General features: G+C 39.8%; 1 protein-coding gene across 2 annotated transcripts in view; it reads left to right on the top strand.

Moving 5' to 3' along the window:
* Window positions 1–23,417, top strand: part of LOC136856838 (lysosome membrane protein 2) — a 140,202-nt gene that overhangs the window by 56,298 nt on the left and 60,487 nt on the right. The window contains exon 2 of one of the 2 annotated variants that reach the window (XM_067135008.2): window positions 22,090–22,181. The exons of the other annotated variant lie outside the window; for it this stretch is intronic. Coding sequence (XP_066991109.2) covers window positions 22,090–22,181 — 92 coding nt within the window. The remainder of the gene's footprint in view (window positions 1–22,089; window positions 22,182–23,417) is intronic. 2 annotated transcript variants of the gene reach the window in all.

Raw genomic sequence — 23,417 nt, 5'->3', positions numbered from 1 at the left:
GAAAGGGGGGGGGGGGGGGCAAGATGGGGACGCTAAGGAAAATGTAGTTCAGGTGCGTTATACATGTTGATAATATATTCATGAATAGTTCTATTTTGTAGCGTCACTGTCTCTCATAGTGCACTAAAATAGTTCTTGAATAGTTAAGCACAAAAACTCCCACGCACAAAAAATCCTCCATACTACCAATGGAGGTTTCTTTGTCTCCATGGTACTGCCACTGGCCTGGAAACTTGCATTTTTCAGTAAAAATTATACTAAAATTTGAATCTATTCCCATAACCTTGAATTACTATTATCAACGTAAAGTATTACACCATAATAAACCATCATAAGACTCGTAGATGGCATAATGAGCAAGAATACAATTTAAATTCATTTTCATGGTAAAAATGTATGGATTTTTAAATGACAGATTTTTTTCGTGTGACCTGAGAGACAGTATGCAGGTCTTTAAGGTCGACTCCGTGGGCGACCTGCGCGTCGGGATGAGAGATGGAATGAAGATGAATGAAACTGGGAAAGGGTGTCGAAGGAAGTGGCCGTGGACTGTCAGAAGGTACCGTCCCAGCATTTGAATGGTGTTGAAAATGGGAAACCACGGAAAACCATTTCAAGGACGGCCGACGGTGAGGCTTGAACCCACGCGTCTACAGAGTCAGCAGAGAGCTTGGCCCCATGACCTATTGCTGCGCTTTAGCCAGCGTAGCCACTGCTGTCGGTAATGACTGAGAAATCCACTACCCTTTGCACTCAGTATTTGGTCCCTTGGCCTATACCAGGGGGCATAATTTATAAAAATGAAATATGACCAGAAATTACATAGACTAAGTACCTATAGGGGAAATACTATTTATCCTAAAGGGCAAGATTACCGGGCGAGTTGGCCGTGCGCGTAGAGGCGCGCGGCTGTGAGCTTGCATCCGGGAGATAGTAGGTTCGAATCCCACTATCGGCAGCCCTGAAAATGGTTTTCCGTGGTTTCCCATTTTCACACCAGGCAAATGCTGGGGCTGTACCTTAATTAAGGCCACGGCCGCTTCCTTCCAACTCCTAGGCCTTTCCTATCCCACCGTCGCCATAAGACCTATCTGTGTCGGTGCGACGTAAAGCCTCTAGCAAAAAAAGGGCAAGATGGGGACTGGGGCAAGGTGGGGACGTTCCCATCTTGCCCCAAATGTTATACTGAGACTAACGGAATAAAAATCTTCATTTATTTTCGAATTACCTCCACAAGCTCAATATACAGGGTGAAGCGTAATTCGCGCACTCGGGCGTCGCAGCGCGACTCCTCACATGCTAGCAATAAAAAAGTCTCTTACAAAATTTCGTCTTGCGAGTATATCCGGTAGAAAACGGACGTTGAAGAGTAGCAATCTGGCAACACTGTAACCACATGTAGGGTAACTACCGCTGTCAGCACGATGAGGTCGTGCTGTACAGTTGGTGCAGTGGGTAGAGTTTTTGATTGGCATGCAGGAGGTCGAGTGGTCGATCCTGGGTTGAGGCGCATTTTTTATTTGCTAATTTCCATCTGACATTACCTACTGTAATACAGTAAGACACCGTTTCTGAGGTCACATGTATCCTACATTTACAACATTTTGTAACGCTGAAACAACGTAACGTAACGTAAAGCCCTAACGAAATGTAATGGACCTGAACGAGGCAAGAATAATAGTTGGTACTAATCTATTGGACCATTAGAGGAGGGTACAAAGAAAACAGGTTTCACATCTAGTAGATGAAGTGGTGCGAATAAATTCACGCCCACGACGTGGAAAGGGCACCTTTTAAAGCTGACCAATGAAAACGATTGTTCGTCCATTTCTAGGATCGTAGTATGTAAGGGCAAATGGTTTCTAGAGGACCCACTGCAATCGCTGTTCACGATTAAGATGCCAGATTTCATACCACCTGGACTACATTTACGAAATAAAAAACATACGCCTCAACCCTGGATCGACCACTCGACCTCCTGCATGCCAACCAAAAACTCTACCCACTGGACCAACTGTACAGTACGACTACCTTCCGCTGACAGAGGTAGTTACCATACATGTGGTTAGTGTTGCCAGATTGCTACTCTTCGTCGTTTTTCTGGCGGATATACTCGCAAGACGAAATTTTGTAAGAGACTTTTTTATTGCTGGCATGTGAGGAGTCGCGCTGCGACGCCCGAGTGCGCGAATTACGCTTCACCCTGTATATACATTAAGGTACAGCCTAATGAATAGTGTTCAAGAACAAATGTATTGCAATTTCAGCTTACCTCATCTAAGTCCAAAGGGTACATATGTATAAGATCACAGGGGTGAGAAACGGTAAAAAGGCCACTCCAAGCATCCAGACAGCTCACACTGACTAGAAGTCGTACAAACTGTGTAACCTTCATCTGCCCTTCAAGCTATTTCCATTTTCAGGCCAATGGCAGCACCATAGAGACAAGGAAACCCCCACCCCGTCTTGCTCCGTGTCGCCATCTTGCCCCCCTTCCTCTACACTTCCAAAACAAATAAAGGAAGTAATCAACCTTCGAGAAGTGGTGTTAAAAGGTCGAAAAAGATAATGTACTCGTAAAAGGAGCTTACAGAGTTTTTAAATAACGAGGAAGTGAAACGAGCACCGACACATTATTTTAGTTCTCCTGTGAAGTTAAGTATTTGTGACATAGTGCTCTTTACCTCCGGGGTACAAATATTAACTTTTCGTGAATTCTGAAGGCAATATTTTGGCACCCTTAGAAAATTGAATGAGATTTTATATTCACACGTATGCTGGCTTTTCAATTACCGGCACATGTAAATGACTTGTTGGCAATAATACAAAGATACTATTTAAAATGTAAATTTTACTTTTATCCCAAAATGGATAAATCTGAATGCATTAATGCGTTTAGTTTTGACGGTTCAATAAATTTACATTGTCAAATTGGGGCCGTGAATGATATACGAATAAATAAATAACGAATACATTGCAGCTGGGAGAAATTGAGCTAGTTGCAGGTCTAATGGACTTGTACTCTTGCGGCAGCAAGTGTTTTTTATATTATGATTACTAAGGCGAGATTGTACTCAGACAAGAAGCGTGTAGCCATTCAGGAGCAACTTACGTATTCAGCTGAAGTGTTCAAGTGATTGCCATCTCCTGTCGGCTGCAGATCATTCAGAGTTGCGTATGTTCAGGCGCAAGTTTCGAGAACTGAAGAAGTAAATTAATTTTCATAAAATTATAGGAAAGTTCTCAATGATCTGTAAACGCAGTCAGTCTTCTGCTTTGAAGAGAAATATTCTTTGACATGAAGTAGGTCATTTGTTTCCAGAACAAGATAAAACACAACTAAATATTCAAGATAGTTATTATAGAATTCTATGTATTATCCTTACAATTCTAAAGAAATGAAGGTCTTCATAATATTCCTGTAAATTTTGCCTGGTAGAAAATAAATTCTATATTAACATTTAATACGATGAAGGCTGTTAGAGAAGCTCATTTTGGGTCGATAACAAACTATATTATAAGATATAAATTTATAGCGTACAGTATTTTTGATGTTTCTGATACGAATAAAGAAACCTGGAGTCTTCGTCACGTTAGGGGAGAATTTGCTCCTGCTGTTTGTGAACCCCGATTCATACTCTCACAAAAATATTAATGAAATCGGCAACTGCTTTATTTCATACCGAAGCGTCGCTTATATAACTCAACACATCTTACGTAACAGAGCTACAGAGAACAAACAGCCTTAAAGAAAAAACTAACACCAGGAGATACCAACTCCTCCAAAACCTGACGACGCATACTACTGCCGCATACTGACCAGTTGGAGAAACTAATTAGTTTAAGAAAGCAGGAACACTGGACAATCTGGCAAGATTCTGTAGATGTGGAGTCATGATCGAAGGCAGGGTTGCTTAACTGCGAGGAAGATAAATCTCACCAGGTTATTTGACTGCCAAAGTCTGTTTTAAATGACCGTTTCTCATATTATAGCACTGCCAGACCCTGAGGGCACGGAGATATGAATTACATGAGGGTTTCAATTGCTGTTGCAGTGCCGTTAGATCTTAGATTCCGTGTAAGCCGTTTTGTCCTTTCATTCACATCCTGGCCATCAGGTATTTATTTTATTTATTTATACTTCCTACAATGATAGGATGCCTAAATTTGATACCATAAAACCTCAATATTTAATGTATGTTTAACCATGAAGTTTTCTGGAGTTAGTTCTTCTCGTAAGGAGTATTCTAGAGGTGATTTCTAACAATTTGGACGGAGCCTTTAATGGCCAAGACGGATAAACCACAACATAGATTCTTGGGAATGCCCACACTTTTGAAAATCTCTACTAAGAATTTTGCTCCGATGAAAAGTCCTACAACCCTTATACAGGAGATGATGTATGATTCTTTGAATAGCTGATGATTGGTTCATAGATTGTTCGTTTCTCCGCGTCTACTTCCGCTGGCTGACTGGAGTCCACCTCACATTTAATGGTGGGATCCAGAATATATACAAAGCCCTTTTCTTGGTCCATTGCGATTATATCTTTTTCCGGTTGCTTCCACCGTCAGCAACACATTGCACCTCTCGTACCTGTTGTCTATTTGTTAAGTAACTCTGCCTTTTAACATACTTTAAATGCGTTATTATTCATGTCCGACTCGTTGGTTGACTGGTCAGCGTACTGGCCTTCGGTTCAGAGGGTCCCGGGTTCGATTTCCGGCCGGATCGGGGATTTAATCGCTTCTGATTAATTCTTCTGGCTCGGGGACTGGGTATTTGTGTCCGTCGCAACACTATCCTTTTCATATACAGAGAACATACCACACTATCAACCACAACAGACACACGCAATAGTGATTACATCCCTCCATATATAGGGTTAGCGTCAGGAATGGCATCGGCCGTAAAACAGGGCCAAATTCACATGTGCTACGCAGTTCGCACCCGCCACCCCACAGGTGTGGGAAAAGCGGTAGGAAAATAAGAAATTGATTATTCATGGTGTTAAATATAGATTAAATTTTACTATCCTTACACCAGCTGTTACAAATTTGCTGATATTTACTTAAAATAAAGATCCCTTTCGGAGCCTTTTTCAACGCACTGAAAATACCTACTGCATATTTACTGTAAGATGAATTATCTTTGTCTCTGTAAGAAGCATGCGAGTTCAGTTAAAAGGACGATATTCTCTTTTTGGCCTTTAAAAAAATCCTATTTGTGTACTTGTTAAGAGAACGCTAGCTGAAATCTGTGAAGAACGTAACACAATGACTCAAATGTTAACAAAAGGTGAAATGAATGAGGAAAATACGGTGAATGGAGTATATAAGAATAAAGCTGCATGACAATAGAACACTAAGTCCTTGCATTCTATACTGTAAAAATATGGGACACCTGCTAAAAGACTGAAAAGAAACAAACTTGGTAAGTTATTAAAGGGAGAATGAGAGAATCGAAGGACGACGGCTAGACGCTGTAATCTAATCAGATGAACATGGGAAGGAAAATCGAGGGAAGAGGAGGTATGCAAGACTTTTAATCTTGGAATACCGGTCTGAGTGGTTCAGACGGTATAACACTGGTCTCCGGAGCCGAAGCTCCCAGATTCGATCCTGGCAAAGTATGATAATCTCTTCAGTAGATTTACCTGTATGTAAAATAATTCCTGAGGGACTTAGTTCCGGGATCTCGTTTCTTTAAGCCGTAAATAAGTTAGTGGTACGTTATTATTATTATTATTATTATTATTATTATTACCTAGAAAATAGTTAAAAAATTCTATCTTTAACTGTTGAAGGATAAATCAAGAAAAGATTTATTGTATACCCATAAGTTAAATTTTAAATTTTTGTTATATTTTGTTTGAAATATCCTTAGTATAATGAATATTAAATAATTGGATATATTGGTAACACCGGTTTCTGGGATCCATAATTGGGAGAGATATTTTTCCAATTAGTATGGGCCTATAATGCAGTTAAATGGCAAAATGAGAGTAAATTCATGTTTGCCAAAGAAGTACGATGGTCAAGTCCCGAGTTGGGAATTGGGTAAAAATATTTGAATGTGACGATTACATTCTTGGACATTTTTACTTGTAATTATGAATTAAATGTTATAATTTAAACTAGTTTTATAGGCATCGAGGTTCAATGTAATAAATCTCCGTCTATAATCTAGCTAGGAAATCTCGATGACAATGTAATCCTTTCAGTCCTGCTGTACTCGGGAACTGTGAAATATTAAGTACTTGACACATGTAAAGTAAGATTTTAACATAACTAAGTTATCCAATGGAAGTAGCAGAATTAAGTTAATCTTATTTCTGAAAATCCCCAAATATACAGATCTTACTAAAACATCTCGCACCGAGCTCGATAGCTGCAGTCGCTTAAATGTGGCCAGTATCCAGTATTCGGGAGATAGTAGGTTCGAACCCCACTGTCGGCAGTCCTGAAAATGGTTTTCCGTGGTTTCCCATTTTCACACCAGGCAAATGCTGGGGCTGTACCTTAACGCCACGGCCGCTTCCTTCCCACTCCTAGCCGTTCCCTGTCCCATCGTCGCCATAAGACCTATCTGTGTCGGTGCAACGTAAAGCAACTAGCAAAAAAAAAAAAAATCTCGCTGAAAACATCGTTCTGTGGTCACAACCCTGCCTAAAAACGACTGATATCGTGCACCTTTCGATACGCAAATGATTCGTGGAAAACCCAGCAGACCAGTGGACACAAGGCAGTGTGATCGGGAACCGTATTTTCTTTGAGTCGCAGTACAATTGTACAGTAACATGGACGATGTAATAGGTCAACAACTCATGAATGTTAAATTACTTTGGGAAAGTGATTAAGTGAAACCTGTTTAATTAATAAAGCACTTTACGTAAGTAAATTGGTAGTCTGCGTTTTAAAGCTTGTAAATATGTAGAGCTGCGCTTTGTTAGCGACTGTTAGTTTTCCGAGATGAAGTTTACGCTCTTTTACTACGTTGATACACTTCAGGTTTTGTTGATAGTAGCACACCAAACAATGTCAAGACGTCACTGTTCTAGATAAGACTGTTACGTAAATGAGATTCCCATGACCATGTGCAAGTGCAGTTGCTCGATGTGATGATCTCGATATGCATTTCTAAACAAGTACGCACGTACTGTGGTTGGGAGCTAGTGAAGCTAAAAAAAAAGTGTAGTAGGATAAGGCTCCTACTGTTCAGTGGCCTCAAATATCCACACATTTAAATTTTCTATCCAGTAGACACATCACAATAATTTGCAGATTTGAATACTTTTCTGAAACCACCGAACGAGCTGGACATATGGTTAGTCGCGGGAGATGGTGGGTTCGAACCCTTGAAGATGGTATTCCATCGTTTCCCATTTTCAAATCAGGCAAATGCTGGGGCTGTACCTTAAGGCTACAGCCGCTCCCTGCCCAATATTATCCCTTCCCTATCCTTTCGTCGCCATAATACCTACCTGGGTCAGTGCGATAAAAAACAAATTGTAAAATTAAAAAAATTGAAACCTGTCGCAAATTTCCCTCTGTAAATATTAACTAACCCCGTGTGATACAAACTAAAGTAACCGTACACCTACGTGATACTAATCGGGGAAAAAAGCATGGCCAACTCGCCCGGTGTTATATAAACCAAAAACATTTAAATTGTAACGAAACATCAGGTTCTTGGCAGATTATAGCATTATGAGCATTCTTGCAGTTTTTACGGTAAAACCCTCGGAAAGTTTCGTCTAAATAAGCATAGTCAGTTAAATATTTTTTCTGTGTGCAGCTGAAGAACGAAATTTTTCGAGAGGCTGGATGGACCGTATGTTGCTTACGGCATTGAGATCGTCCTTTTCTTTTTAAATATGACGTGGTGCTTCCACACCTCCATTTGATAGATCGCCTTGTTTTGATCAGTGGTAACTCAGCACTTGAAATACTTATCCGTGACTGGGTGCTAATTTTGGGAGGTGCTGTGTACAAATGTCTGCCTTTCCATAGCGAAGTCAAAATGTCCTTTGTCAAGCATTGAGCGTTCCTCAGGAATCACTGTTGGGCAAACTTGATTCCTCTTTTCGAATTCGCCGAAGTTTTGATCACACGACATAGACTTTCCATTTTATATGGAACTGGATTAGGAGGTATTTTGATGAAAAACTTCAGAAACAAAGTAACAATGGCAGTATCACTGCTTCGAAGTAGACAACGTCAACAATCCCGGATACAGTACCCTTTGCTACAGAGCGCTAGGCGTGACTTACGCCATTCCACAGACCCAGTAACATGGACTCGATGAAAGTGCCATTTTCTTTCTCTCTCAGGACCTAAACCGTTATGCTGATTGACTTGTTTTCCATTCAGTGATATCACCTGAACATGTGTTCTCCCCATGAAGAAACGAATATTTGATATTTTGTTAGTGTCTTCTTGTCTGCGCCTCATTTATTAGTAGGCTACTCAAAACTATACCAGAATTTACTTCAGTAAATTGCCACACGCCGGAGGGGCCAAACGTACGTATTGTCGCACATGTGGAATTTGTCCTATTTCACGGCCGGATGCCCTTCCTGACGCCACCCCAATGTGTAAAATGTATTCCGCTATTGCGTGTCTCTGTGTGGTGGTTGGTAGTGTAAAGTGTTGTGTTTACATAATGAAGTGTGTGTTGTGAAAAACATACACCCAGTCCCCGTGTCAGGGAGAATTATCTAGACGCGATTAAAATCCCATACCCAGCCAGAAATCGAACCCGGGATTCTCTGAACTGAATGTCTCAACACTGGCTATTCAACCAAGGAGTCTTATCCCAGTTATTCCCGGTGTTGCTGGAGCAACCTAGTCTCATGTTGGTTTTGACTGGAGTTTTAAGGCCTGATCATTTCCTGACGCCGCATGATTTTTCAGATGAAATTTCTAACCCAAATTCATTTGGGTGTAAAGCCGGAAGCAAAACCACTTATTTAATCACGACCTCTGTTTTAAGATATAGGCCCTAGCATTGTCACAGTTGTTTATGGGGTTCCTGGAACCACTCAGTCTTAGTTTCGATTGGGGGTTTAAGGGGTTCGAACCCCACTGTCGGCAGCCCTGAAAATGGTTTTCCGTGGTTTCCCATTTTCACACCAGGCAAATGCTGGGGCTGTACCTTAAGGCCACGGCCGCTTCCTTCCCACTCCTAGCCCTTTCCTGTCCCATCGTCGCCATAAGACCTGTGTCGGTGCGACGTAAAGCAACTAGCAAACAGGGGTTTTAAGGCAGGGTGCCCCTCCTTACGCCACGTAAATTTTGAGATGGAAATATCAATCCAGAATCGACAGAAATTCAAACCTAGGCATTCCGGATGGGAAGTTTCTCTTCTGTCCCGGATGATATTAGGTCCGCGTAGCAAAACAATTAGCACAACTCTGCTACAACCATTAAACTATTTAGTCGTTGTGATAAGCTTGGGATGTAGTTCTTACCATTACAGCAGTTCAGTGCCTTAGTGTTCACTACCTTTACAATGCAGGAGGTAATTTGTGGTAAATAATATAAATTGATAATCCGTTTTGCCCCTCAAAACTATCGCATCATGTTTAAAACGAATTATTTTGTCTAGCCTTAGTAGTTCAAGTACGTTTTGATATTAAAGTTTAACCAGTATATCATGTCAACTGGTACTATAAAGCAGGCATTTTAAAATATCCCGCTAATTACATTTTCAAAATACTCAAATATTGCGAAAATTTGGTCAATAGATATATCGGGAATATCTTTCTTAAATAATTTAATTTAATTTAATCTAAAACGCCACGCTCAACGGATAACGGTTGAACTTTTACTTCAATCGTAAGGTAGTCACATGTTTAGCTATGTTTGAATGATTCATTGCAACGGACTTTGGCAGCTGAATTCTGACTCCTATTTTAGTGGCCGTCGCAACAAATTAACCCCCATATGAATCGACTAATCTCTTAGTATAACTTCCGGCAACTCGCTACGTCAGTCGTTGAAAGTCGGTCCTGGAAGAAGACAGCAGGCAGTGTTGAACGTAACTTCGAGCCCAGTTTTGGAAGTTGGCGCTCTAAAGATCCTCCATGTGACAGTTATTGTTATGGAGGGGTTCTGTTTAGAGATCCTTAATGAAGTGGATGAAACTAATTACTTGAATTTTATTAGATATTTTATCTATTTTCTTAACTGATAATAGTTCATTGGTGAAAGTCTTTAGAGTTGACAACCATAACCGACCTGCGCCTTCTTACAAATTCCTAACTTTCTGCCTTAGCGAATTTAGGAGTGAATGGTTCGTTATACGGCTCCAGTGTATGGTGTGGTTCTCGGTCACGCACGGTGGCAGTGACACGGAAACCATCGGTAATGTGGGACAACCTAAGTGCACAAATGAGTGCACAAATCTCTGCAGTCTTTTCAACTGTGTGAAAAATTACCAATGAATTAACGCCCCTAAAGAGAGATTGGATTATAATTCGAGATAAGCTTGACGGGAGATCGTGTTTGTGCTATTGGTGGTCTGTAAGATAAAGGCAGAAAAGATAAATATCCTGAGCACTGTTAAAAATGACTTCTTCCTTATGCATAAGATACCACAATACGAAAGTCGAAATAATATTTACAGAAGGGATGAGAGAAAGTAATATTGAACTTAATCAAGAACGTGTTAATATTATTGTCTGCACTCATGGGCTCATCGATAGTCTGGAATTGAACTGCACTCCTTTACAAAAGTTTGGAATACCAGTTAAAGAAAAGGACACGTCGAATAAAGCCAAATTTTGTTCATGTAAAATGTTAAATATGTAAAGAGAGTAAAAATGAGTTCGTTCATTCATGTCTTAACCCACAATGCATTTACGGCAGTACTCTTGTTGAAGTGTATATATTGTGGTCTTCTGAACTTTGAGACAGATAGGGAATCTGCCACCTGGGCGACTGCCCTAAATGCAGATCAGTAGTGATTGATATTGTAGAGTTGAAATAGACTTCCACTGTATATTATTATGTCTTGTAGAGTATACATAGTGCATGCTAAATATACCGTATATTAGGTACAGAACGAAAATGGACGGATACCAGTGGAAACTGAACCCACAATATTCAGGTTTCCTGTCGGATCCTCTATCTAATGATCCGTGGTGGCCTGGGTCCGAACGTAACATATCCTCGGTATTCGGTGTGTTCTACACGATCTAATACGCTGAGTTTATTTGAAATGCACTGCGGTCCTGAAAACTGTACATTTGAGGTAAGCCTATAGTACTCGCCTTAGTATACCTCTCCTTTCCTTAAAATCCCTCTGCCGTTATATTCAGTTGTTAGTGGGAGTCATCACGTTGTTTTGAGTCATAAAACAGGCACCACAATTAGTGGTTATATTATTATTATTATTATTATTATTATTATTATTTGCTATAATGATCTACATCTGACTCTGTCGGTCAAGGAGGACTGACACATTGAACTAGGTTAACCTCTTGGACCACGCACGCGACTGCTAATTCAGGGACCACGCTATTTGGCGCTGAGCAGTATATGTTCGGTTCTTAGGTTAATTTAGTCGGTTATTGACCCTGAAACGGCGCTGCTCTCTCTAACCTGACCTACTCGGTATTAAGTCGCAGTTTCCCTTTTACTGGAACAAACTATTCTAATCCTGATATATATATATATATATATATATATATATATATATATATATCGTTCAAAGCTTATACCCCATTGGTGGCAGGGTGGCTGAAATATTTATATTTATTGCAGAGTTACTAAACTGAGGACCAGTTTTATTATAATTGTTAGTCAATAATTCGAGCTTCTGAGATTGAAATTAACAATCCAAAAAAACTCTCCTAGTGATTAGCTTCACTAAGCTTTGTCATACACGTGAAGAGTAGGGAGCTTCAGTTCAGAAAATTCGCTACAAATAACAAGTTTGTGGATTATTACCCATGTGATTTTTTCCTGTACTTTTGTCACTTTAAAGCTATAGAAGACTTCAAAGCTGGGCATACATCCTCTCTTGGACTAGATACAAGTATTACAGAAGTAGCAAGAGCACAGTTTATAAAGTTTCCACACACTCTCACTCGCTGTCACTCGTAATTCCAACGGCAATCTCTCTTGGAATCACAGGAACATGGTTCTGTACATTCTGCCGAGGGTTGCTTAAAACTGAAGACTAACTGTAATGAATGAATCCTGACATACAGGTTGGTGCGATTTTCATAATTCGAAGTAATGATTTAGAAATATGATGTATTAGAAATCAAAGCTTATACCCCATTGGTGGCAGGGTGGCTGAAATTTACATTCCGATAAAGACATTTTCAGCTCTCCTTATTCGTGAAGAAAAGTAGTAGAAATGTTGCATAGTCTGTTACATGTGCTAGAAGATGCGCTAGAAGGAAAGATGATTTGCTTTGGAACCATAAAATTCTGAGTTTACAATGTAGGACTACATTGCTCTAAATTTTATAGTCCATTAAATGCGTTGTAGAATGTTTATAACCAACTGTAGAAGTGGGATTTTACAATTCCCAATGAACTACGGATTACAATGTCTTGTATTCGTTTTTTTTGGCTAACTTGCTTCTTTCCATAAATTCAACATCGCAGCAGGTGGCAGAGTACATTGAGCGATAGTTAACTCGTATATTATCCATTCTTGTTAATTTTTCTTTACCCTTCCTTGATTACCAGTGGAGCAGTCAGTACTGCTGTATTTATACGTGAACAAACTACGCCGCGTATCTCGACGACCAAGCACACAATTTTGTGCTGCGGGACAGCATAATACTCGTTCGTAAGAGTTAATTATTAATATTCACTCATTCTAAAAAAGAAAAATGCACCTCTTTTCAAAAATGGACATGAAATGAGTACGTACTTGTTACGTAAAATTGGTTTTGAATTAGACTGTCTGCATTTAAATGAATTAGAATACATTTTATTGGGAGAGAATAATGCATCTTTCCGGGAGGGCAATATATGGAATACGAGAGAAGTTGCGCTTAAACGTCGTAGTGCATTTTCTGCCAAATTTTAGATTATTATTATTATTATTATTATTATTATTATTATTATTATTATTATTATTATTATTATTATTATTATTATTATTTAGTGAATCGATATTTGAACTTTTTACATTAATTAAACAATATGTGGATTTTAATTGTGTATCTCGCCACTTGTAAATCAAATAATTCTTGACACTAACGCCAGTCCCCTATTCATCCAACGTATTCGTAACCTGATCACCGGTCAGTAGCTATGCCAATATCATTAATCAGGTTTCGTGAGTTAATTTGCGGTAGGTTGGAAAATTCGTTGTCGCATTTTGATCACCACCTACCAAAGTTCTCGAAATACATATGTACTGTAATTAGGGGTTAGAGAATGGATTCCGTTAATTGTACCACTGCACAATTTTTCCTTACCCGGATGGCGAAAGACAGGTTAGAGATAAAACACAGCGCGGCTCGAATGACTTCACAATACATTAAATACACTTAACGTCTGCACAGTAAGCGACACAGGACAAAAGTGCATTTTATGTTCGAAAGGGGACAAAACTTCAGTGAGTTTATGGAAACAGAATACATTCTGTACAACCTCTCGAACAGAACATTGACAAATTGACGTGGACCCTCGTACAAAAAGGTGACTGTTACAATACCATTGTTCCGGCAAGTGACACGACTGAGCGAAGTAGCGTCCTAGTCCGGCTCTATGGCTAAATGGTTAGCTTGCTGGCCTTTGGTTACAAGGGTCCCGGGTTAGATTCCCGACAGGGTCGGGAATTTTAACAGTCATTGGTTAATTTCGCTGACACGGGGGCTGGGTGTATGTGTCGTCTTCATCGTTTCATCCTCATCACGACGCGAAGGTTACCTACGGGCGTCAAATCAAAAAGACCTTCATCTGGCGAGCCGAACTTGTCCTCGGACACTCCCGACACTAAAAGCCATACGCCATTTCAGTAGCGTCCCAGACTTGTGTAAGTAAGGATACTTCTTGCGGCGGGTTGGGGGTGGGTTCCCGGCAAGGATAAGGTTCGGAACTGTCGCACATGTGGACTTGGCCCCGTTTTACGCTCGGATGCGCTTCCTGACGCCAACGTTATGTACAGGGATCGCTTATATGTATAGTGCTGTTAATATAGTGTGTATTTAGAGGTGTGTATTGAGACGAACAAATAAATCCTGTTTCCGATCTGAGGAATTAACCAAATGCAGCTAAAATCTCCGATCCGATCGGGAACTGAACGCGGGACCCTCTAAATCGAAACCCGTAAACGCTGTCCATTCAGCCAACGAAATAATGCATTTCAACCTTCTGTTTTTGTTTGTTACGATTTTATGTACGTCGCACCGATACAGGTTGTACTGGCGACGATGGGATAGGAAAGGGCTTGGAACGTATAAGAAGCGGCCGTGACCTTCATTAAGAAACAGCATTTACCTGCTGTGAAAATGGAAAACCACGGAAAACCATCTTCAGGGCTGCCTCGAACCCACTTTCTCCCGAATGTAAGCTGACAGCTACGTGATCTAACCAAGCTGACACTCTCTCAGTAATTTCAACTTTGAATGGTATTAAAGTACGTCGGAGGGTTGAGAATTTGCTTTCGAAATGTTTTTTTGACGTACTGGTAAATATACCGACATGAATATATCGTACTTCAGAAGCGTAAGTCTCCAACTAGAGTGGAAATATATGCTATTAACTGGACATATAAGTGGTCTAAGTGACTCAGGTGGTTAGTTTAATTCGATATGCACATTATAAGCATTCTAATGGTTTGGATAGCTTGAAGGTATCTCCCGCGCAATCTCAACAGAATGTATCCTTGTCCCTGACACCGCGCCGCACGAAGCTAGAATTGGGAGCTCGTAGCCTTGAGTTATGTGCGACTGAAAAATAGACTACACCTTTCGATTTGCAAGCTAATCTACGAGCAGACATAAGCACTGAAAGATAAAGGTTACGCAAAAGTACAGTACTGCTTACTCTCTGGCCTAGGTTTCTTTTTCTTGTTTCTTTTTTTTTTTTGCTATTTCCTTTACGTCGCACTGACACAGAGGTCTTATGGCGAGGATGGGACAGGAACGGTCTAGGAATGGGAAGGAAGAGGCATCGGAAAACCATCTTCAGGGTTGTTGACAGTGGGATTCGAACCCACCATCTCCCGGATGCGAGCTCACAGCTGCGCGCCCCTAACCGCACGGCCAACTCGCCCGGTAAGCCTAGTTTTACGGAAGAATGTTCTTCCTAACGCCAACTCTATGTAGATGGACGTATTCTCTATTGCGTGTTTCTGTGGGGATGGTTTTTTCAGATTGGCATTTTATATGTAAATATATCGTCGCTCGACCGGTAAAAGGTTGTATTCCACAAAGCTCTTCCTATCAATTATTCTCCTTAAGACTGGTCACGCCTCCCAGCCACGTATGGATATGCAGTCCATCGGAACAAATTTTGTTGTGTTCATTTTCCTATGCCCATGTGTAAAGGAAAATGAACCTTACAGTACTGTACTGTAGGAATGTACGTTTGCATTACGTATTTACGCACTCCTAATGCATGTAAGGTTCATTTTCGTTTAATCGTCGACATAGGAAAAAGAACACAACGGACATTGTTGTGATGGACTGCGTATCCATATGTGGCTGGGAGGCGTGACCAGTCTTAAGGAGAATAATGGATAGGAAGAGTATTGTGGGATACAACGTTTTACCGGTGAAGCGACGATATGTTAAAGACGATCACAAACATGCAGACCGGTCATGAATTGAACACGGGGCCCCGTCAACCGAAGGCCACGACGCAGAGTATTCAACCAAGAAGGCGGATGATAACTATTCAAGTAAATGTTTTGGTTGCTCAAAATAGCTTATCATAAACTTCATGCCGAAAGAACTTGTAGGGGCCCAACCGCAGATGGCTGATTTGAAATCAGGCTCTGATATCAGACCGGGCGATTTAGATACTTCCAATTAGTAATTTTCCGTGAAAATTAATCCTGGATATTAGACCTCAGTGACTCATTCGGATCATCGTTGCCAACAAAGCAGGTTCGACCTTGTCTGAGGTCGGTGGTGTTCGACACTCCGACATCTATGTCTTATTAGGTACTTAAAAAAATAGCATAAACATCAGTCTACTACCACAACAAAAACTAGGGTATCCTAAACTGCTTTGATTTTGAAAAGTAGGCGTATTCTGAGCACTGTGAAAGTTATTTTACCGTACAAAATGTGCGATAAATTAATTTTGCCACACACTTCATGGAGTCCTTTGTCACATTACTGCTTTCATTACTTGAGCATGAACGTCTCAACTCTCATGTAAAATCTAATTTTCTGCGCTTATAACGCAAATAACTGTTCTGTTTCCCTATAAAATTTATGGCCTTCTCCATGTGCTTCAAAAGGTACCTAATTGATGCATAATACCTAAGAGTATAAGATATCACAACGTAAACAGGGAAATCCCAATAATTCTAATGTGCGATACATAAACTAGCTTGTTTTTATAAGTTTCTTTCCCTTGAATTTATATATCGTCGCTGCACCGTCGACGATTAAACGAAAATGAACCTTACATGCATTGTACACCAGGAGTGCGTAAATACGTAATGCAAACGTACATTCCTACAGTACAGTACTGTAAGGTTCATTTTCCTTTACACATGGGCATAGGAAAATGAGCACAACAAAATTTGTTCCGATGGACTGCATATCCATACGTGGCTGGGAGGCGTGACCAATCTTGAGGAGAATAATGGATAGGAAGAGCTTTGTGGAATACAACCTTTTACCGGTCGAGCGACGATATTTTTTGGTTCGTTATGCTCAAGAGTAGCGCGTTTGAACTTACTAGCACTTTTTTGTTTTCTCTTCCCTGTATCTCTTCATCCTCTGGCTGTGTCCCTTCTTACCTTGTTCAGTCCATCTTGTATTTAGAAATTTTGCCTTTGATATAGTTTTCATTTTATTTGATTAAAGAATTACGGTTCTGAATTTAATTATACCTTAAATGGCTTCTTAATTCCAATTTCATTTAGCTATTCACTGGTTTATTTTAGCTAATTGTTGTGATTTTCATAGATAAGGCTGTGTAAAATTTTATTTTTTAGCCTGTTATTATCCATTATCTATGTCCATAAAATTGTAATTGCAGTTTCCTGATGGAATCTGATTTTTCTGTAACTTGATAGATTTAATGTGATTTCTTTTAATCCAAATTCACTTTTCGCATTTTGGTCCTACGAATTTTCTGAGATTCTTCACGTCTTGTTTTTTCGATCATATTTAATCGAGATTTGCCACCAATTATAATAGTTCCAGAAGCATAAAGTGCTTCTGTTTTAACTGTTGTAATTGTGCCTTTTTTATATAGTTCTTTTTATATCTTCTCTTATGTGAAATTGGAAGCAGGTGGACAATATTACTCAATTAAAAACCATTGACGATATCTCTCAGCTGTCATGGCGCAGGAAGGAAGTTTGAATCGGAAAACTACGATAAATATCCGAATTCATTTGAAGAAAGCTTGTGGCTTGGAATCTACATTGATTGATACTGTACCTATTAGCCTGTATCATTCTTTACTAAGGAGTGCTCGATGAATTTGTGTTCAAAAGAAGCTAAAATTGTTCTGTGAAGTGATCATGAAATGCGTAGTCGTCGTAGAACATGTCTGCAAATTTCATAACTCAACCGATGTGTGCCAAATTTATTGCGCAGTTAGTTGGTTATGCCAGACACCTGAAGGGAATCTTCATTGGCAATAGTTCGTATTTCGTTAACGTATTAACGTATGATATATTTCTACATCAACTGGTGCTAGTCATATTGTATAGGGTGTGTCAGAACATAGTCGGGGGGGGGGGAGAGATAAATATGGGATAATTACTAGATAAAAGCTAGTAAGATGTGTACTGTGTTCTAAACGTAACCTGTTAGCAGGTGAACCTGAAGGAGAACTAAGTCTCATACGAGTGTTTTCATATTTCATATTTTAGTGTTGTGATCAGTTAGTTCACGTTGAGGCAGTAGAGGAATCCTCGTTTTGTAAAACTTCTGCTACTCTAATACTGTTCTTAAAATTCTTTCCGAATGAATGGCCATAGTTCTATTCCTGTCTGTGGTACGAATTTAAGGCCAGTTTGAGGGCGTGTAATTAAGTGCATCAATAAATAGTAGAGATGTCTGTTAAAATTCCACTGTGGGTCCGACTGAGTTCGGTAGCATTTGAGGTTATTTAAATGGAACTTAAAACATATTACAAGGACTTCTGGGCAACAAATTTGTCACAGGCTGGTCTCTTAGAATCTGGAACAAGTTGTTATTATTGTTATTATTGTTATTATTGTTATTATTGTTATTATTGTTATTATTGTTATTATTGTTATTATTGTTATTATTGTTATTATTGTTATTATTGTTATTATTGTTATTACTGTTATTATTGTTATTATCACACTCAGTACTGTAGTATAGGAAGATTCCAAAGTTTGTCCTTTGGGCGGTGGGTGGGTGGGTGGGTCGGCTGGTTTGGTTGGTTAGTTATGTGCTGTCCTTCAGTGCTCAAGATTGCGATTTAATACTTAAACACGAGATATCTGTGTTCGTATTTTTAAAAAAAACGTTAGACCCTTTTTAGGACAAAATTGTCTCTGGAGCTAATGGTAGTTATGGTTTTCAAAGGAATTACAGCTAGGCAACCATAGTTTAAGAAAGGGTTAATCAGAGAGGAAAAGAAGAGCTCTCACATCTCAAAAAATGTGGGTTTCTGCGATGTAAAAGAATTAGCCGCAAAGGGCGTCAATTAAGACTCGTACAGGCCTTGCAAACCTATACTCTCGATCTAAGAAGATGAGTTGACCAACGGAGATGGAGTAGAAATTCTGCAAACTTAGAGGCTGGCACAACTAAGTTTGCAGACTAAGCTAGGACACCATCGACCTACGCTATAAAGTTGAGGACACCTGGAGATAACAAGGGGGTAACTTCCTTATAAGGAGGGGACGCTGAAGGTTTATTCTACCGTCCCACCCACAGGAGAAAATCTGCCTCTTTGGCGTCTCCTAAGGGTGATATTGGTAGAAGGTATGTTAAATATGCCACACCATTATTGCTTACATTGTGAAGTTTAAAATCATTTTCTTTGTAAAATTCCCAGCAATCATACTCTCATTAATCAGGAAGTGAATGAAGAGCTTGCACCCCTTGATAGACTGAGGACTTTTTGTACGAATTTTCATATATTCGAGAAAGGATCCAATTTGAACATTCCAGGTGCACCCTTTTATAGGTTCCGTTGCGTGTATGTTGGGTATTCAGCCCGAAGGCTGGTTTGATCCTCTACAGCTCTACCAACAGCTGTCATAGATAGTCTAGGTGTCACTGAAGAGGCATACTAGGGAAATGAGGAGTGAGGTAGTTCCCATTGCTTTCCTCACTGAGCCAGAAGTTGCTATTACATATGTCTGCCAAGCCCACTTAAATGCATGCACCAACCGACCCTATGAGCGATACTTTCACAACATTCATATCGGGTACTGGCTGCATAAGGAACGATATTACTAGAATCGCTCATACCTCGGTCACTTTCATATTGTTGAAGCCAAGGATGACAGAGACAGGTCAGTGAAAGTAACAAATTTATTCTAGTGCATACCAGAAGACACAGCGCACTGTAAACACTACATCCTGCCAGCTAAGGCATGTTATGCGAGTAGTATTCACATGGACCGACAGCACGAGTTAGTTTCCCTGCAGTAGCTCCACATCAGTAGTCTCAAAGGTGAAACCACCATCCATTTACAATTGTCCCCTATCTAGATTGTACGGGAACTGAGGAATAATTGAATACCTCAAATCATTAACGGATTTAGCAAGTGTAACAGATGGCGCAATGAAAAAGCCTGACAGGAACTAGGAATTAGCCTGCTCCGAATGTAACGGCTATAGACTGAAGAACACATTCTGTGGATGAATGGTTTACCTACAATTGCTTAAATTTATAATCGTGCTTGAACAACAAATGTGGGACGCCCAAGAAAAGTACAAAAAATGTGAAACCATAACGGACTCCAAGAGCATAAAAAGTGGTCGATTATTCGATGATTAGGTCAGATTAGGGGAAAAGGTAGACAAGTTACAGGTTAATCTACTGAGGATTTGGCGCTACATTCTGCCTTCTGTACAAGTTGTGAACAATGTCCTTGTCAAAATTGTTTCTCCATCCAGCGATAGTCCTTGAGGGTAGTTTCCTATGCGCACTGAAGTAGATTTCGAAAGGATAGCCTTGCTCGCAAAAATTAACAAGGTGAATGACTGCCATGTGTAGTATACTACTTTTAAAGATGGACAGATCTATTCATAGCGGTAGAATTGAACGCCCACAAAAGTGGGCCTCCAAGCCGAAGAGTGATTCACATGCTAAAGGTCACTGCCCTGGCCTTTCAGTGACCCCCTCAATTTTAGCTCATTTAAACAAATCAGGTTTCTTTAAGGAACCACGGAGTTGAGTCGGGAGCTCTGAAAACTTAATCATTCCTCTTGCCGGTGTGAATGGATAGTAACGCTGTGATGGAGGATCATAACATTGCGAGTGTAAAGGTTCAGATGTGTGTGCCATTACTGGCAACATTCAGCGGCTGACGTGCGATCAAAATTTGACCAGTGGAACGATCAACAGCGTGTGAATTAAACATTTAGTGGTATCAATCATCTTTGGAGACTTGGAGATTTGGTGGATCAACTCCAGTTTTCTTTTTTTACATACTGTAGTGTCCAAAATGAAGCTACTGTATGGTGTTAGTGGTTATTGTTTCAGGAGGAAGTACATCTGGACAAAAATCCTCTCACGCTGTAGTATGACTAAAAAGTATTTTACTAAACGTTTCTTTACGTATTGCACACCAAAATATAGCTTTTGCGATATATTTACTTGTTCCAATTTCGATGCACCTCTTAAGTAATTATTAAATTATATAATTTTCGTTATCTGCTGAAATTTTCTTCCATGTATATCAGTTTCTCAATTTTTTCTTATCAGTACTTTAAATATGCCATTTCAGGATTCCTTAACTTTCAAACTGAGAAGCAGATTAATGGAAGAATGAACGCGCTATGTGCTATGTAAGAGGACCGATATACCGGCAGATTAGTAGATCAAATAGGCTATTGACTAGCGCAGTGTTTCCAAACTTTGGTGGGGGAATAAAATTATGTAATTAAATATTCAAGTGCCCTGGCTAGCACATTTTAACGTATGGAAAAATATAAAATATACGAATTACAATTTGGATGCCTGTTTCCAATAAGGTTTTAGAACAGAACTTTTATGCTGATAAAGACTCTTCATAGGAAGACATTCATTTCAATTTCACAACTAAAACACAGGCAGTAATTTTATATTTGTACGAAAAACGTGTCTACAAAGCGTTTTTGATTCAATCTCACAACGGAACATCACAATGTAACACTCCGAATGGATTCAAACTTGGCAGATACATCTTAATAACCCGTCCACCCACTTCTGCGAAATATTAAATCGCCGACCTAGCGGAATCTCCAGGAGTGTAAGGGTCAACATAGAAAACTATAATACAAGATTTCCCGTAGCATATGTACTACGAAGTAAGGAAAAACTACAAGCGTGTCGTCGAAGTACAGTCTATACTTAGTGACAAGCTGGAATTTTCATCCGTTGACTGTCATGTTCGCGTCGTAATGCAGTACTTCTTTAATTATTGTTTTCAAATTTTGCCACACCGAGTGAGTTAGCCGTGCCGTTAAGGGCGTGCAACTGTGAGCTTGTATCCGGGAGATAGTGGGTTCGAACCCCACTGTCGGCAGCCTTGAAGATGGTTTTCCGTGGTTTCCCATTTTCACACCAGGCAAATGCTGGGTCTCTACCTTAAGGCCACGACCGCTTCCTTCCCATTCCTAGACCTATCCTATCCCATCGTCGCCATAAGACCTATCTGTGTCGGTGCGACGTAAAGCAAATTGCAAGAAAAAATAAATAAATCGTAGAGTAACTAAATTCTTTCCGCTTTTTACAGGTCTTTTTACACTGCTTTTGCTGTTCACAATCAGTGTACTGGGTTCGGTGGTGATGTGGGCTACCACTTTCTATGATGACGCCATTAACGAGGTAAGTGCTCGCTGGGCGATATACCTAACAATATTGTAGTTCCTGTAGCTTCAGAAGTTTGCATAATGTATTTTATTTCATTCTTGCAAGTGACATTAGCTGCGAAGCATCCCATGTTTAGATTAGGTTTGTGGCTGCCTTCGCTGGTTTTTCTCCTCATGATAATGATGATAATAATATAATAATAATAATAATAATAATAATAATAATAATAATGTTGTTCGGAGCGTAGACCACTGGCCTTATTCACATTCCAGTCACTTTTTACGCAACAAACATGTCTCTAAATTTACGATGCCAGTTGCAGATGGTTCTGTTTTAATTCTTAGTAACTGTATCCATCCATTATCTAACGGCTAAGCCTTGTCACTGCAGCCACATCCCACAGTCTTCAGCAGTCCTTTTCATCGTGACGCAAAACCCAGCTGAGTGATTATGTTCCTAAGGTATGAGAGACGCGGTCTTCCTCTCGACTTCTTCCCTAGGATCTTGCCTTCGAAGACATTCTGGAGAAAGGTGTCATGTCGTATGACGTGTCCTCCATATTTAGCTTTACTCTGCTCTATTGAATGAATTCAAGTCTATGAAATAGATGAAATTAAATTATGGTTTCCTTCTATGAACCTTATTTTTGAAATTAAGGTCCGTTTCTCATTAACGTCATTCAAGATTTGGATATAGTTCTTTTCTGTCCAACTCGTCCCTGTCAGTTTTCTCCAGAAGCGCATTGCTGCTTCTTCTAGTCTTGATTGTGCTTGTTTTCCCAAAGTCCAGGTTTCGCAACCGTAAGTTAGTACACTCCAAACAAGTTTTAACAAATTTCTTCCTGGTTTCAATTCCAATGTGCTTATTTAACAATAGATTTTTCCTGCTTTGAAACACTCGTTTTGCCATAGCAATTTTTTTCTTCTGTCAGTCACTGATTATCATTGATGTTTGTTGTTAGGGACCTAACATCGAAGGTCATCGAGCCCCTGATTATCATTGGTAATAAGACTACTCAGATAACAAAATTCCTTAACCTGATCTATTTTTGCACAGCCTAATTTAATGTTTTGAATTCAGTCTTCTTTTGAACGACCATCTTCGTTTTCTTGGTGTTTATTTTTAGCCTGAACTTCTCTAAAGTGTTTAGTATACCGAGCATCGTAGTCATTTTGTGCTCTGAATCAGCTATCATTGCAATACCATCTTCAAAGCGAATACTATGAGTTTAACATTAAAATTTACCCTTTT

This window comes from Anabrus simplex, chromosome 1, assembly GCF_040414725.1.
Source record: "Anabrus simplex isolate iqAnaSimp1 chromosome 1, ASM4041472v1, whole genome shotgun sequence".
Classification (NCBI taxonomy): domain Eukaryota; kingdom Metazoa; phylum Arthropoda; class Insecta; order Orthoptera; family Tettigoniidae; genus Anabrus; species Anabrus simplex.
The sequence above is the reverse complement of the archived record's forward strand: the minus strand, read 5'-3'. Positions and strand labels throughout refer to the sequence as shown.